Consider the following 17,391-nt stretch of genomic DNA (forward strand, 5'->3'; position numbering starts at 1 on the left):
ATCTTGGATATTTTAGGGTGTTGCTTGGAAATTAAATTAAAATGTTACCTATATGATAAATGTTTAGTGCTTACTCTCTGTAGTTTTGACCTTCCTCCAAGTGTGAGTTAAACTGCTGGATGAAACATATAATAATTCAATAATTCAAGGATGGAGAGATGGCAGAGTTGCTGAATGCTTTCTTTGCTTCAGCCTTTTCTCCTGAGACTGTCTTTCAGGAACCCCAGCCGCTGGAAGCAAGGGAGCAGAACTGGAGGGAGGAGGACACTCCACTAGTCAGTCAGCACTAGGTTAGAGATCACTTGCACCAGCTGAAAACACACAAATCCATGGGACCCAATGGGGTGCATCCACGAGTGCTAAGGGCTGGCTGATATGGTTACTGAGACTCTTTCCATCATTTTTGAAAAGTCATGGAGAACAGGAGAGGTGCCTGATGACTGGAAGATAGCAAATGTCACTCCAGTCTTCAAAAAAGGCAGGATGGAAGACCCAAGCAACTACAGACCAGTCAGCTTCATGTCCATCCCTGGAAAGATAATGCAGCAGCTCATTCTGGAGGTCATCTCTAACCTCATGGAAGAAAAGAGGCTTAATCAGGAATAGCCAACATAGTTTTACCAAGGGGAGATCTTGCTCGACTAATCTGATAGCCTTCTAGGAAGCCATGACCAAATGGGTAGATGAAGGAAGAGCAATGAATGTCATATAACTTGACTTCAGTAAGGCTTTTGATAATGTCTCCCATAACATCCTTGTAGAAAAGATCAGCAAATATGGCATAGACAATTTGTCTGTGAGGTGGATTGAAAACTGGCTTGATAACAGAGTTCAGAGGGTTGTGATCAGTGGCGCAGAGTCAACTTGGAGGCCTGTGGCCAGTGGTGTTCCCCAGGGATCAGTACTGGGTCCAGTTTTGTTCAATATCTTTATCAATGACCTGGATGAGGGGATTTAGAGTACCCTCAGCAAGTTCACTGATAATACAAAACGGTCCAAGAAGATCTGGACACACTGGAGTGCTGAGTGAAGGCAAACCTCCTGAAGTTCAATAAAGGCAAGTGTAGAGTCCTGCATCTGTGGAGGAATAACAGCAGGCACCGGTATGGGTTAGGGGCTGCCCTGCTGGAAGGCAGCTTCACAGAAAAAGACCTTGGAGTCCTGGTGGAGAGCAAGTTCTCCATGGGACGGTAAAGTGCCCTTGTGACCAAGAGGGCCAATGCTATCCTGGGGTGCATAAAGAAAAGTGTGTCTAGCATGTCTAGGGTAGTTCTTCCCCCCCCCCTACTCTGCCCTGATGAGACCACACCTGGAATACTGTGTCCAGTTTTGGGCTCCCTCACTCAAGAGAGACAGAGATCTGATAGAGAATCCAACAGAGGGCCATGAGGATGATTAGGGGACTTGAGCATCTTCCCTATGAAGAGAGACTGAGACACCTGGGGATATTTAGTCTTGAGAAGACTGAGAGGAGATCTGATCAACGTCTATAAATATCTGAGAGGTGGGTGTCAAGTGGATGGGGCCAAGCTCTTTTTGGTGGTGCACAGTAATAAGACAAGGAACAATGGATACAAACTTGAACATAGAAGACTTCACCCCAACAGGAGGAGAAACCTCTTTACAATGAGGGTGACAGAGAACTGGAACAGGCTGCCCAGAGAGGTTGTGGTGTCTCCTTCTCTGGAGACTTTCAAAACCCACCTGGATGCATTCCTGTATGGACTACCTTAGGTGATATTGATTTGGCAGGGGGGTTGGACTCGATCTCTGGAGGTCCCTTCCAGCCTCTAATGTTCTGTGATTCTGTACTTCTGTGATTCACTTGTGTGCTAGTATCTGCTAACCTTGATACTCTTCCTGCCTATCTCTTCCGCACGTTTTACTGACCTCGCAGATGTCTCCTGTATAACTGGAACATCCATTCCCAAGCCAATACTCTTCTCCTGACCCAGATTTTATTCCCTTTTAAAAGCCTGTAACTGATGACTTGTCAGAAACCAGGTTACCTATATTCCTTCTGGTTTTGGGAGTGAATGGAAAGGGCAGAACAGCCAACACAAAGCTTTGATTTTTTTTTTTGTATTTGCTAACTGTAATCTCTGTTTTCCTTTTTATCTGGGTAACATTCAGTAAACCTTGCTTGCTAGTAGGAGGTAGATGGTAAAAAACAATAAATAAAATGCAACATAATATAATAAAGTGAAATATAAGTATATAAAGGTGACATCCTCATTTATTTTCTGTGAAAGGAAACCCCAATGAAATTGCTAGAGAAAGTAACATATATGTGGTGATTCTTTATTTCTCCCACCACATAAATAGTTTCAAAATAGGTGAGGAAAGATGTACTTGTTTGTTTGTTTGTTTTGTTTTATTGTGTTTGTTTTGTCTTGTTTGGGTTTGTTTTATATTTACTAGCAACAGAGTTAATGCTACATTGTTTAAAAATCTCCTGTGGAAAACCTACAACAGCCTGAAGACCTTGGAAGCAATAGCCGTGTGTTTTAGCAGTGAGAAATATGGAACTACAGATAGAGAATGACCATACAAGGTCTTGTAAAGCATGGGGCTCTGCTTGTTTGTATCAAAAGAGGTATTAAAAGTATATAACCTCATTCTTCCTTGCATTTTGATAGAGCCTAATCACCTTAAGAAATCACTATTTGATCAGTTATTCTATTGCTAAGGGTAAGGTCACCTCATTCAAGAGGTCTATATCCTCTAAGCTACAAAGGATAGTAAAAAAGTTCATAGAGTCCTGGTTTTCTATTTAAATAGCATGCAGTGAGAACACCACTACTATTTATCACAGAAGTGTTTGGAGGTATGCTAATGACCACAAGGAAATTTCAAACCTCCATAATGTGCTTTAATCACCAGCTGGAGATCAAAAGCCACCATGTGATTTTATACAGCATGGGCAACTTCTAGAACTGCCTTACATGGTAAGAGATCAATGGTGAAATTGGTAGATACAGCAAAGCTTTTGCAGTAAAAGCGTTTTATGTATCTTGTTCAAAGCTTTTAAGTGCCTTTTAGATCACTGATTAAACCATAGGCATTATAAAGTGGAACCTGTTAATACCGAAATAAATTTGCAGAGTAAAATTCCATTATAGGAAAAAGCACTGTACTGCAATAGGACAGATAATAATTCTTTCACATGTAATGGGATATATGAAATGTGTGATGATAAACAGAAGTGCTTTGTATCATTATAGTTAGACTTCATGTACTGCTTGTGTGCATGTCAATGCACCTACAGCATAGGATATACAGTGCTCCCCAGAAAAAAAATATATGCATACCTACAAATATAGTTTCTAAGTAAGATGAGTGAAGACACTTCACATCCAAGACAGTCCTGCCATTTGTTTTGAAGTAGAAAAAAAACTGTCCATGTATATGAGTTGGACCTTGACCAAAGAAAACACACAAACCCTTTAGAAACTCATGAAAGTCCTATAAATTGGATTAATTTAATGCACTTCAAACAAACCCTAATCTTAGAAGCTTTAAGTTATTTTAAATGATTCCCTTTTTACAGCTTCAAATCACATGTCTGTTAGCATCACAAACCTTCCCGGAAAAAAAAGTGAAAATTCCATTGGATCTGACTGTGTAGCTTTTCTTCCACAGCATTTTCATTCCTTCTTCCAATTTTCCATCCCCTGTCCATTAAATTATTTGGTACTCTGTACACTTTGGAACTCTTCTTCTCTGTATCCCATTCCTTCATCTATTTAACTGCTTAACATGGGGAATGAGTAAAGAGGATATTTTCAAAGAGCTGCAAGATTCACAAACATCTTTCCCACCCCAGCGTCTTAATTTTTAATTTAATGTTTTGATCAGCACAATTAATAATGGTTTTGTAATTCTTAATATAGAAAAAGGACTCAAGAAATCCGGGTCTTACTTTGACATTTATTACAAATTTCATTCATCACATCACAACAAAAGAAATTCAGTCAGCATCTCTGTGTCTGATTCTTCATTTGCAAAAGGAGCAAGTGTTTATTTTCCGAAACGAATTTTTTATTGAGTGTTTTAAGAACTTGATCCTGTTATGAAACAATATTGCACCTTCATTTGGTGAGGAGAACTTATGAGTAATTTTCTTGACAGAGGTGTAATAAATTTAATGAGCAAAACAGTGGTCTCATCGAATGCATCGAAGAGTCAAAATAATATTTGATTCTCTCTGGTTTCTTATGGACTGCATTCTCAGAGAATTAATACAGAAAAATTTAAATTCCTCTTGAATCAAACACAAAAAGTTGCTCTAACATGTAAATACACCTAGAAAGACTTCTTAGACACATGGGAAAACCAACTTTGTTCCTAGCTACATTTTAACAGCACTTAGACACAATAGGATTTTGGACTTGTCCCCTAAAATACACCCAAACTCTGAGGTTACCAGGCAGATCATCTTAAATACTTTTAGAATGTATGTTGATGAATGAACAAAGGTAGCTTCAGAGAGCTATGCCGCTATTTTTAGAGAACAGTGATTACACTTTCGAAGTTTAATAAAAGTACATTAGAGGAAAAAACCTGCACCATTCATTTAATTTATACACATCCTTCCACTGAGGAAAATAATGTGAAATGTGAATGAGAAGTAAAAAAGAAAGTTTGCCGTAACCACACTATTCTCCTAGTGTCAGTATACTCATTTTGCAGGACAACACATAGATACAGTGGGAAGCATAATTCTTTGTACAACATGGGCAGATGGTGACATAAGGCTACTGAGTCAAGAACTGCTTCTTGGAATGTGATCATACCACTTCCCTCTCAAACTATTTATGGTGTCTGACCACTGTTAGGGTTTTGGCAAGATTTGTTTGGTCTAGCACTTCAGGAGGACTGAAATTTGAATCAAATACTGTGGTGATTTTTAGAAACAGTGATTTCTAATCTCTGCTCCTGGGGTCCTCAAACCCCAATTAGGACAGCCAAGTGCAGTACACATGTATCCTTTTATCTAGCATTTGTGGTGGCACAGTCTCTCCATTAATTTTGGAACTGTGATGATTTTAATTTTTAAAAAATAAAACAATTCTGTTTTCAAGCATTGTGGGCAGTATGGCAAGGTATTTGTGAAACACATAAGGACTTTTCTGATTTTGCAAATTACAAAAAATGAAAGAGATTGCAGGCAGGAAGTACATACTGGAATTTTGAGCTATTTAATTGCATAATTTTTGGAAGAGTGAAATTGTGAAGAACGTAATGCAAAAGTATCACTGTATCATTTCAATCCACACTTTTAAAATCCAAAGGTCATTTAATCTTCTTATAAAGAAAAACCATATAATCTTGTGAGGTTTTATGGCCTTAATTTTCAAGAACAGAACTTGTGGAAAATGTTGTATTAGTTTTATATGTCTAGATTGTTGCTTGCTTACTTTCATCTCTACGTGGAAAAGCATGTGTTGCTCCAATATTGCCTTCTGATATCTTGCAGACCTTTAGCTCATGAATCACAGAGTGAAAAACACTATGCTAAAGCAGAAACAAGCCTAACTAAAATATAACTCCCTTATCTCACTCCCTGCAGGCATTTGGCATTCTCTTACATGGTATTTTTGCTGGAACCTTCACGTTCCTCAACCCTGTGTTGAATTCTGCTCATCCTTGTGAGAAACCACTGAACCCACTTAAGACATTCAGACTACCTTGCTAACTTTACTTAATAATCCCTGAAGACCCTAAGTAAATAGTTTAATAAATCTATTCCTTAGTTTTCTTAATGTAGAATGAAATTGTGAGGCTAAATGATTTGGAACACTTCACTTTTATTTTTCTTTTTTTCTTTCTTTCTTTTCAGTGAGGCAGGAGGATTCAAAGGTTCTTTGTGCTATTTTGAATCATTTGAGGAACATTCTTAATATTCTTCCAGTAATGAGGATGTAACTTGCATGTCTTCTGGAACTGATGAGTACATGTAGCTCTCCCAAAAGAACAGCCATTTGTGAAAGTGCTGTTCTCCATTTGCTCTGGAGATTCATCAGTCTTCTGAAAATTTTCAAGGTTAATCTAGGTTATTTTATGAGATGCTGATTTAGAAGAATTCATACTGTAGTTTGATCACTATCTCTTCAGGCATTATTGTCAAGCAATATTCAAAATCTTGTACTTCCTATTGCCATTGCTAAATTGAAAGTATGTAACTGCTGATATACTACAGTACAGTATATGCTGCATATTTACTACTGTTTAACATTTGAACTCTTCTCAACAGCTGTATCTGTAGCCATTGGATTTCTCATTTCATTTAAGATTAAAGAACTTTTAAGGAAAAGACATAAAGCCATTCTCCATTCTCAGGAGATGAATCAAGCACAATTTTCAAATCTAAAATCATTCTTCAAGCATATTTGAAGGCTGTAGTCAGCGCATTCCAAGAATGCTCTTACAGAGAAAGATGATAATGAGAAACCTGCCCTGTGCCTTTTATTCTTTGGTCAATACCTGTTTTTCTGAGAACTTGAGAAACAACAGACAGTATATAGGGAACATCTGAAAAAAGTTGTGGCCAATCCAAACTTTTAGACAGGACAGCAGAATTTATTTTAGACATCTACGGCCTCATTATTGTTTTCAGACTGGCAGCCTGAAGATCAGCTTTTCACTAAAGGAATGAATGAAACAGCTACTAAATTTTTGTTTTGTTCTCTGTATTAGCATCTTAAAATATTTTCAATATACCATAATCCAATATCAGAGGGATATTGTACTTCAAGTGAAATGCTATCAAATACAGTAATGTCCTCCACTTCTTTCAAACAATCTTTTGGTCTTTCAATACCCTTGAACATTCAGAAGAGTTCAGATTCTTGAACATCTGTAAAAACATCTAGAATTACCAGTATACATATGTATTATTACTAATGTAGCCCAAGTTTTCAAGGAAGTCTTCTATATAAGTACTATCATGAAGAATGTACTATGGAACGATAGTTATTTGCTTTAAGCTACTTATTACCTCTAACAGTGTAGTATGTAAAGATGATGGCTTTGAAGACATAACATATTTTTGAAGGTTAGAACCCTCAGCAAATTACTTGTTTTCCTTCCTCATCCCCTAAACCCCTTGTTTTAGCATATCTTCAGTCTTCCATGTTTGTCTCCCACTTCACAGCTTGAAAGAATTGGGTGGGTGCACATGCATTTGTAGCTGGTGATAAAGGAAGGAGATGCAGTGATACTGAATGACAAATTGATATGACTTGCTAGGTTAACAAATGCTGCTTGATTTGCCTCAGACCTGAAGAAAAGGAGATTGTGATGGGGAAAAAAAGAGAATCAGAAGAGAGGATGCAGAATCCATGCTGACCCTTTGAAGGTATGTGTTCTTTTTCATAAAACTTTGACATTATTATTAATTCTGCAAAACATACTTGCGCACTCAAAACAATTTAACTACCACAGAACTTTTTTAAAAAAACCCACAGCAATCTGTCAGGAGCAAACACAGGATTTGTCAAACCATTGACGAAAAACTTTTCTAGAGCAGAACATTATTGTACAACTGAGTGAGGCTGTAGTTGGTACAAACAGAAAGGGTCTGGCACTAGCAAAGTAGGCAACACAGTGACGTATGCAATGGTATGTAATGAAGTTATGTAATGAAGTAATGTGCAGGTGCTGGCTGCAGTGCTGCAGTGGCTGGGAGGGGTTGCGTTTGGGCCGGGCATCGCTTATAGAAGATGGAGCACTGTAGCATCACCGCACAAGGTAAGGATACCTGCTAGCCTGTCTCAGAGTTACTGCCACACGGCATCCGCCTGGCATAGATATTTCCGACATACTTTCGGTTATACGGCCAGGATTTCGTTCAGATTTCTCTTACGCAAAAGACTAGCCCCTGGCCGATCGCAATCGCCGTGCTTGCTGGGAAGACTGCCCCACCACCCGCAGCGACAGGGACTACACTTCCCAGCAGGCACAGGGAGTGGCGACGGCGGGCGACCGTTGCGTGGTGGCCCAATGGGCGCGGGCGATGCTGGGAGGTGAGCGCCGGGGCGGGCGGCCCGCCTCAGGGTCCCTCGCAGTGCGGGAATTTCGGACGGGGCGGAAGGAGCGGCGGACGGGCCTTGGTACAGAGGAGGTATTTGAAATCGGCGTCTGCTTTTGGGATATGGAGATGTGTTTTTTAGGAGGCGAGTTTTGAGGGTGCCGTTTCGCCTATTCTTTGGCCTGCCCTGTGTCCCCGGCCCTTGCGGCTTGCGGTCGAGTTTTCCTGCTGCCCTGGCTAAGGAGGATGGTGGTACCGCCGGGGCCTTCTTGGGCCTTGTTATTCCCTCTCTTGGGCCCTGTTACTCCCTCTCGCCTGCTAGCAGGAGTAGGGAAGGCACATTCCCTGCTCTCCCGTCCCAGCCCGTGCCGCCAGAGGCATCTCCTTGGGCCTGAAGGAGGGAGAGACTGGGGAACAGGTGGGTAACATCTCCCTCAGTTTAAACCCAGGGGTCTGCTGTACCTTCCCCTGCCCCCTTCATGGGGGTTTGGATCTAAATCAGCCTTTGATAGCAGTTGCCTAAATTGCTTTCCATCGTGGTTATTTTTCCAATCGCTAAAACGAGGTGAAGGAGTTGAAGCAAAAGCTATACTCAATGCCTCTTAGAGGTTTGTCTCCTTCAGGAACGTCCTGGTGTTGTTAACAGACAAAATATGACCTTGGCTGGGAGGCATTCCTGAGTTTTGCTTTAAAGTAAATAATATTGGTTTGTTGCCCCCCCCAGACACATGCAAACCGAAATAAAAATCTGCCAGTTTAAGATCAGGACAGGCCTGTCATATGAGAGCTAGGCTAAGCTGATTTCTTTCTGTCAGTGTTTGTGGGTTTTCTGCACTTCCTGTGTCTTGCCATTTGCCTTCCTTGTTTAAAAACTTTTTGGGCAGGGCAAAACCTGCTTGCTTTGCTTTTTGATTTGTGCTTAAGGCCTATATTAATTCACAGGGAATCCATGGGCCACTCCTAACATGAGCAAAAATATGAACGCTGTTGTGAAGCTTCCCATAGCTGTTACTGTGCCAAAAGAATTTGCCTTCCTCTGAAGGAATAAGATGTCCACTTAATTCTTGGGGATAATCCCCATATGAGGTAGGATTCCTAATGAATTTCAGAGCTGTTGATTTTTATACAGTGTGGCAAACTATCAAAACCTATTTAAGTGTCTCAGACATGTATAGGTACTTGCTGTTGGTGTCACATTGAGGAAATTTGGAGTGACAGGTGATTTGGTACCTTACAAAACTTACCGTGTTCCCTATTTCAGTAACCGAGTGATGCTCAGGATTTTCAGGAGAACCTGAAATACTGTTCAAAAGAGGAAAATGGCTGTTTGACAAGGCAATTTAAAATTAGTTAGCAACCCAGTAATTCCTGTTGTAAATGACTGTTTCCTGTCTCTGAGCAAGCTGCATTTTAAAAAGGCTCTCGGTGTGTTTAAGAAACCCCAACAACAAAAAACAAATATAAAGAAAAAAAGTGTTGGCCCGGTGTGGTGCTGTTGTGGTGAAATAGTTCTCATGAATTGTTGTCAGGCTATGTACATGTATTCATTTTGTCTAAAGAGGCATTTTCTTATTTCTTGAGGAAGGAATCCTAGTGCCTCTTCTTCCATAAGCACCATTATTTGTCAGATGTCTTAATTGCTAGGAAATGATGGTACTCAAAAAATGTAACACAATGGGATAGTATTTTTTAATTTTGTTTGTTTGTTTGTTTATTTTATATGTCTTGCTATGACTGATGAACAGTCTTAATAATGCATACATAGATTTCAGGTCTTGCTGGCAACTACCTATCATGAAGAGGAGCACAGGTCACCAGTAGGCCTTCCCAGTGCTGAGAGTGAAAATAGGTCCTACTGAGACAAAAAAATATACAAATGGCAATTTCCAGATGTCAATTTCCAGAGAATAAAAGAGGAGGATCCGGAAGAAACCTGACTTGCCACAGTATGACTTGCCACACAACAGAAATACTTCCTTCAAAATAAATTTGATTTGTATTAATTCCAGAATTTTATTGAGAAAAGATGCTAACAAAAGTAGTTATTCATATTTATGGAGTTCAAATATCCCTAGAGTAGCAAGCATCGCAGACAACATTTGTAAAGATAACACCACTAATAGCACTTTTAATGCAAACTTACCCACGTATCCCAAGTATGGTGTATTCAGTTTCTTCCAAGGTAGAAGCAGAAGAAATAGCTTTTGGAGTACTAAGAGGCTTTTGGAGAGAGTTTAGACAAATAGACTTCTGTTATTCATACTTGTTAGTAGCAAAATTGTTGTTTTGAGCATACTGTATTGCTGTTTACAATCATGCACCTTGAAAATTGTTCTTGTCAGATACCTTAGTTAAGTAGGGACAGGTCTGTTTGATACTTGAATTATATAGTATGGTACTTGACATCTATGGCACTCTATTTCCAAGGACTTCAGTTTGGTTGCAGGCACTAATGAATTAAGCTTCACAATACCTGTGGGATAGAAAATATTTCCATTTACTGATGGGGAGAGGTAATTGAAATGCATGAAAGTTAAAGGTGATATTTTTTTTATGTGTGTTTCTCTGTGTGTAAATTTTTAAAGATGGCTTTACTCCAGTTGTACAAGGTACAGTAGGCAGCTCCACACCATGTTTGCTAGTTCATAAGTTTCCTGAATAGAAATCGCACACAAAATGATAGAATTTGCACTAAAATGTCTTTTTATTATTATTATAATTCCCCCCGCCCCCCAATTTTGTATTTGCATGTAGAAAATTCTTGCAGTCTTCAGACATTTTTGGTTTCAGTCTATAGAAGGTCCTTGAATGGATTTACCCGAGTAAATGTGAAAGCATGTGCAGCTACTGCTTAAATAATTCCATGGATAACAGCTTTCTTGCAAAGAGTGAGTGCTTATTGTGCATGCTGCCCATTGAAAGCGATCAGTGTTTGGCACCCATGGCCTACTGATAGTTTGACCAACTTGTAAGTAGGCACACTGCCATCTTAACAGATGGATATGAATATAGACAGCCAAGAAACCATGTATGTGTATCTAGTGTATTTGTTAAGGGCAGGGTTCCCAGCTGGGGATGTTCAAACTTATGTCCATTTTGAATTTTTGCTTTTATGAATAAAGAGAAGTTGTCATTTCATTAATTTTTTTTTTCTTTACTCTAAGTACCTTCAGGCATACAGTTATTGACTGTGTTAAACAAAAAAAGATGGGGAGGGGCAACCCAGGGGAAACACAATCTCCTTCTTTAATACTCTTGAGGAACTATTTTAAGTAAACTGAGTTCCTTTTTAAGCAAGGCTAATATCAAGAGGCTCATTGTTAACATTAAAGATGTGAAACAAAAAGTTTCATTTCACTTGCTTGCTAGCTAGCTATATTGAGAAAGAGGCTGCAGTTTTTTCTTTCACTAGACAGTAGTCTGCCCAGCATTCAAGTACCTAAGTGTGTCTGTCCAAGTCTTGCTGGAATTACTTGTAGTAAGTCAGAAGTCAATGGATATAGTTATAGAATCATAGAATTGTCTGGGTTGGAAGAGACCTTCAGGATCATCCAGTTCCAAGCCCCCCTGCCATGGGCAGGGACACCTTACACTAGATCAGGTTGCTCAGAGCCACATCCAGCCTTAAAAACCTCCAGGGATGGGGCTTCCACCACCTCCCTGGGCAACCTGTTCCAGTGTCTCACCACCCTCTCGATGAAGAATTTCTTCCTAACATCTAATCTGAATCTACCCATTTATAGTTTTGTTCCATTACCCCTAGTCCTAGCATTAACTGACACCCTAAGAAGTCCCTCCCCATCTCTCTCTTGTAGGCCCCCTTCAGATACTGGAAGGCCACAATAAGGTCTCCTTGGAGCCTTCTCTTCTGCAGACTGAATAGTCCCAACTCTTCCAGTCTGTCTCCATAGGGGAGATGCTCCAGCCCTCTGATCATCCTTGTAGCCCTTCTCTGGACATGCTCCAGCATGTCCATACCCTTCTTGTAATAGGGGCTCCAGAACTGGATGCAGTACTCCAGGTGGGGTCTCACCAGAGTGGAGGGGGAGAATCACCTCCCTTGACCTGCTGGCTATGCTTCTCTTGATGCAGCCCAGGATGTGATTGGCTTTCTGGGCTCTTCAAGTCTCCTTTATCTCTCTTATGTTGTTCTTATCTTGAGGGACACTATGCTTATTTTGTGTAGGTTTTTGTACCTTTTAGATGACAATGAGTGTGATTTTGTCCCACAGCTGAGTCATTAGACAACATAGCTAAGTTTTATACCTTTTTTTTTTTTTTTTTTTTTTTTGTTGTTGTTGTTGTTGTTGTTGTTATCTGAGTCAGTCTTGGAGCTCCAGACTTCTGGTTTATTTTGCAGTTGTCATGTTGAGTGGTTTCAGCCTGTCCTTTGTTTTAATCCTTTTCTTGATCTGTGTGTCTTGAGAAGGTGCTTTTATCTTTTTGGCGTGCTCTTGTTAAGTGATATCAACACATAGTTATTTCTCACCAGTGTCTGTTACTTATGGCACTATGTTCTCACTGGTATGGTCTTAGCTGAGCTAGATGGAATTTCATTTGGTGCTCAGAAGTCCCATTTTTTTCCTCTAAAAAATATGGCGGAAGAACCTTCCTCTATGACAGTACAATATGTATCAACTTAAAGATTATTAAAAAAAACAAAAAAAAAACAATTAAGAGGTGTGGAGGAAAAGTATTTCTTGAAGGCAGGTTATGGATAAAGCTGTAGGTAAAGTCAGTTTTAAAATGGAAAATATCTAAGCTGTATATTAATTATGGGAAAGAATGTTACTGTACAGAAGAGGAAATAGTCAAGTAATGCAGAATTAAAATATCCTGTTTTGTGATAATGGGGAAGCTCAAAAGATCATCTGGTCCAGCTTATCTAGAGTATATCCAGGCAGGTATTGAATGCCTCCAGAAGTGGAGACTCCATAATCTCTCTGGGAGGCCTGTTCCAGTGCTCTGCTACCCTCAAAATAAAGACTAATTTCCTTCTGTTTATGCTAAATCTCCCATGTTCCAGTTTGTGTCCACTGCCCCATGTCCTGTCACCGGACACCATTGAGAAGAGTGGCTCCATCCTCTTTACAGTTCCCCTTTAGATATTTGTAAACATTTATGAGATCACCTCTTCCAGTCTGAACAGACCCAGCTCTTTCAGCCTTTCCTTACAAAGTAGATGTTCCTGTTCCTTAATGCTCTTAGTGGCTCTGCCCTGGACTCTCCAGTAGTATTTTGTAGTACTTCTTTGTTGAAGTCCTTTGTTTAACAACAGTAAGGTGTTCAGATGTGGTTCTATGATTCATATGAATAACCTTAAAACCCAGACCTTTTCTTTGGCATGGAATTATACACCTTTCCTGCTGTGTTCATTCCTATGTTGAATGCTTGTGGTGTCTGAGAACTGCTTCCTGCCAGAGTCCAGTGCTCTGTCCAGATAATTTCAGATCTTGCACATCTGGAAGGTGTAATATTTAATATTGAATGTATTAATTTCAAGATGGTTGATGCTATACAGGATTTCTGATTTAGGGGAGTGATACAAAATACACTGAAAAACTTGCAAGTGTAAGTTACAATTGGCATCAGGAAGGAATACCTCTGTTTAAACCACCTTAAGCTCTCTTCAAAATTCTTTTGCCAGTTTAGTGTTTATTCTCTCATGTTGCACTGAGCCTGTATTCACTGCCGTGACACTGACCTGTCTGATCTGGGAGACATTTGTACCACTTTTTGATCTACTCAACAGCTTTGAGCTCTGTTTAGCTGTTTTCCTAAAACAAAGGCCACCCCCACCAGTTGCCTTTGTGTTGAGCTAAAGCACAGTCCTTTGCCTTACTGGCAGAGCTCCATGGGCACATCCCCATGGCGTGTTCCATTCATTGTTGAGCTTTAGTCAGTCACAATTGCATTTTGAGCATTTATTTGCATTTATTGAAGTTTGTTGATGCTTTCTTAAGTGCTACCCTCTAAACAATGAGCAGACTTTCATTGTCATTTGTAGTTATACAGGGGAAAAAATAATGAGCTGTTGATTTTTTTACAACTAAGAGGGATTACCAAAGTAACCTAAACTGTATGACACTTTGTCTGTATGCATGTTCCAGTCAAGGAAAATTGATGAGCTTTATTTCATTAGTTTACCTTCTTCCAAGTTTTGACCTACAATTGGTTGTGATCGATTGAGATTCTGAGGTTTTCTAGGCAAGTATTATACAAGATCTTCTAATAAATTTCTCCAATGAAGACTTTTGCTGTCAAATATTTTTGTGATGCCTGGAAAAATCAGTTGTTTTTCACTTCGAATTCATGTCAGTGAAACTACTTACTGTATTTCTTGTAAAGTATTTTTAGAGTAACAAATGAAAACTTAACTCACACTTTTTCATGCTCCTAGCAGATTTCTACAAAAATAAATCTGGTCAGCATGTAACCTGTTTTTTTTTTTTTTTTCCCTTCCCTCTTCTCCCTCCAGTCAAAATGCCTTATAATAAGAAGACTGCTGGAAAAAGAGCACCTGCAAAAAGGAAACTTGCTGAAGTGTTTGCTTTGGGGGAGGTTCTAGCAGATACATCCAGAAAAGAATGGAAATTAGGTGTCCCTATAGGGCAAGGAGGCTTTGGACGCCTATACCTTGGTAAGTGTAGTAGGTCTTTTTAATAATATTAGCTTTAAAGTGAAGAGTCAAGTGTTTATTATTATTCAAAGCTATGAGAATCTGACCCCAAGTTAGAATTACAGAATTAACCAGGTTGGAAAAGACCTCAGAGATCATCAAGTCCAACCTATCACCCAACAACATCTAATCAACTAAACCATGGCACTAAGTGCCTCATCCAGTCTCTTCCTAAACACCTCTAGTGATGGTGATTCCACCACCTCCCTGGGCAGCACATTCCATGGCCAGTTACTCTTTCTGGGAAGAACTTTCTCCTCACCTCCAGCCTAAACCTCCCCTGGCACATCTTGAGACTCTGTTCTCTTGTTCTGGTGCTGGGTACCTGGGAGAAGAGACCAACCCCCACCTGGCTACAACCTCCCTTCAGGTAGTTGTAGAGGGCAATAAGGTCTCCCCTGGGCCTCTTCTTCTCCAGGCTAAGCATCCCCAGCTCCCTCAGCCTCTCCTCATAGGGCTGTGTTCCAGACCCCTCCCCAGCTTTGTTGCCCTTCTCTGGACACGGACAGCTGGACTTAAAGAACGGTCAAGATGTGGAAGGACACAATCAAAACAGGCAGCATGAAATAGGCCAGAGAAGAGGAGAGAAATCCCAGGTTGGATGGAATGATGCAAGGAATGCTGTGAGGGCCCATGGGAAATCCAGAGTGTCTTCAAGTGGTATTTTTTACTAGAACCTTAACTTGGTTCAAGGCATTGGAAAAACACTGCAAGCGAGGACAAATGGTCATTGTATGCACCGTGGTTGTATGAGGTTCCACTAGTAGTTCATTCTTTTATTTTCAAACCAAAGTATTTATTCCTTTTTGGCCGTGAAAGAATAGTTTCATATTTATTTAAATTTTATTTTTGGTCTAGCTGAAAAAGGATTTTTGCATGAGTGTCCTTATATCACAGATTCCGAACTTGGGCTGTCTGAGCATGTTTTATGGGGTCTGCTGTTTACCCAGCATTTTGGCTGGTTTTGACTTCACTGCTTTTTACTTTTTCATTGTCTTGTGAACTTCTGACATTAGTCATATGCTTTTTTTATGTAACCAGTGTTCAAAACAAAGTGAAATCTTCTACTTTCCAGTTTAAAGCATCATCATTGATCTTGTTTTGAAAGTTTGGGTTTTTTTTTTTTGAGATCATGGAAAACTTCCCTTAGTGGATAATATTTCATATTAGAATCTCTGCTGTTTGAACAGATGAGCAGGTAAGAGGGCTTGAGGATAAGTCATGGAATTATAAAATCTTAATTGCCCCTAGTCATTTTCCAAATTATTTGGAAGGTGTGAAAGTTAATGTGATCACAATAATAAGATTTTCTTTTGCAGTGCATTTATGGTCTTCCTCCTCCTGGTAATAAATTTCACTGAACTCATACTGAGTTTAAATAATCTGCCCTGATTTCAAAATGGGCAGACTGCAGCATAACTGGTTTAGAAGAAAACCAGTACCAGTGTGTGGCTTCTTGCCAATGAGCCTCTACTGCTTACTCAGCCTTGCTCAGTCAGCTACTAAATTTATTGAGACTGGACTTCAGGTCACTCAAATTGTGTAGTTCTTCATGTTAAGAATTCCTACATTATTCAAGCCAAAGCTTGCTCCCCCAACATTTGCACAAAGCTGTGCCCCTGACTGTTCCTGTACTTCGTGCTTGCCTAACTTGATGTCCATCATACCTTCTGTCAAAAAAATCAACAACCCAGTAGCAACAGAAAGTCAGTTTTGGATATGTGACATGGCAGAATAGTATAGAGGTTGTTTTCCATCTATATGTCCACAACTGTCTATTTTCATCACGGTCTTATAAAATGAAAGAGATATTGACCAGGAAAAAGATGTTGAATAATAAAAAAGAACTCCTGTATTTAGTAAACTGCCCATTCTCAAACAGAAGGGAGAATGCAAGACCATATCAATATAGTCTTGCTATAGAGTAAAATTCTTTTACCACAGTCCAGATATATGTTCATGTCAGTATTTAATTACCTTGTCATTTCTTTGTCTGTGCTGTATAGCACATAAATGTTTGTTTTGTGATGGCTTTCTGTCCTGCTATTAACAAATGCTCCCTTTTTAACAGCTGATGTTAATTCTTCAAAGTCGGTTGGCAGTGATGCGGCTTATGTTGCAAAAGTGGTAAGAAAGCATTTAAACCTTCACGACTTGAAAATGTTTCTTCTAGAATTGCATCTTTTGACTGAAAATAATCCAATTGCATAGTGTTGTTTAAAATACAGTAAGTGCGGTAGTATAGAGGAATGTGGCTGAGAGGTGAGACAGCTATGTATGACGGTGGATATTTGGAACGTCATCAGAGTTGAAGAAGGTTCATGAAGTGGATCAGATTCTGTTGCATTTGCTGCTTCCTGTAAACAGCCCAAATATCAGAAAATGAATGAAATCTGGCTAGCTTTTGGAGAATTTCTATGATTCAACAGTGAGTCTGTATGAACTATTGCTCACCACTGGATGTTGGTAAGCTGACAGATGGCTTGGGAGTAGAAACAGCAAAGCTTTGATTCCCAAGGTCCCTGCAGATATAAAGTCCTTTAAATGTTTTATCATAAAACACATACGTATTCTAATTTCTGTTGCATTAAAATGGCATTGACACATAATTTTTTTTAACCTAATGATTAGAGAGAAGAAAAAGCATTGTTGATGGCTCATTTTTAGCCCATAGCAGCAA

General features: G+C 39.5%; 1 protein-coding gene across 4 annotated transcripts in view; it reads left to right on the plus strand.

Annotated features, from left to right (window-relative positions):
• The first annotated feature begins 8,017 nt into the window (after positions 1–8,017).
• VRK1 (VRK serine/threonine kinase 1) overlaps positions 8,018–17,391 on the plus strand; it is a 37,969-nt gene continuing 28,595 nt past the window's right edge. Inside the window, exons 1-3 of one of the 4 annotated variants that reach the window (XM_068148882.1) lie at positions 8,018–8,114; positions 14,511–14,672; positions 16,783–16,838. In XM_068148882.1, the coding sequence (XP_068004983.1) occupies positions 8,018–8,114; positions 14,511–14,672; positions 16,783–16,838 (315 nt within the window). Of the gene's footprint in view, positions 8,126–8,172; positions 8,451–9,029; positions 9,119–14,510; positions 14,673–16,782; positions 16,839–17,391 lie in introns of those variants that run through there. The other 3 variants (XM_068148884.1, XM_068148881.1, XM_068148885.1) reach the window with 3 other exon arrangements.

The sequence above is a fragment of the Melanerpes formicivorus genome, unplaced genomic scaffold, assembly GCF_026170545.1.
Source record: "Melanerpes formicivorus ecotype bairdi unplaced genomic scaffold, bMelFor1.0.p_v2 SCAF_17, whole genome shotgun sequence".
NCBI lineage: Eukaryota > Metazoa > Chordata > Aves > Piciformes > Picidae > Melanerpes > Melanerpes formicivorus.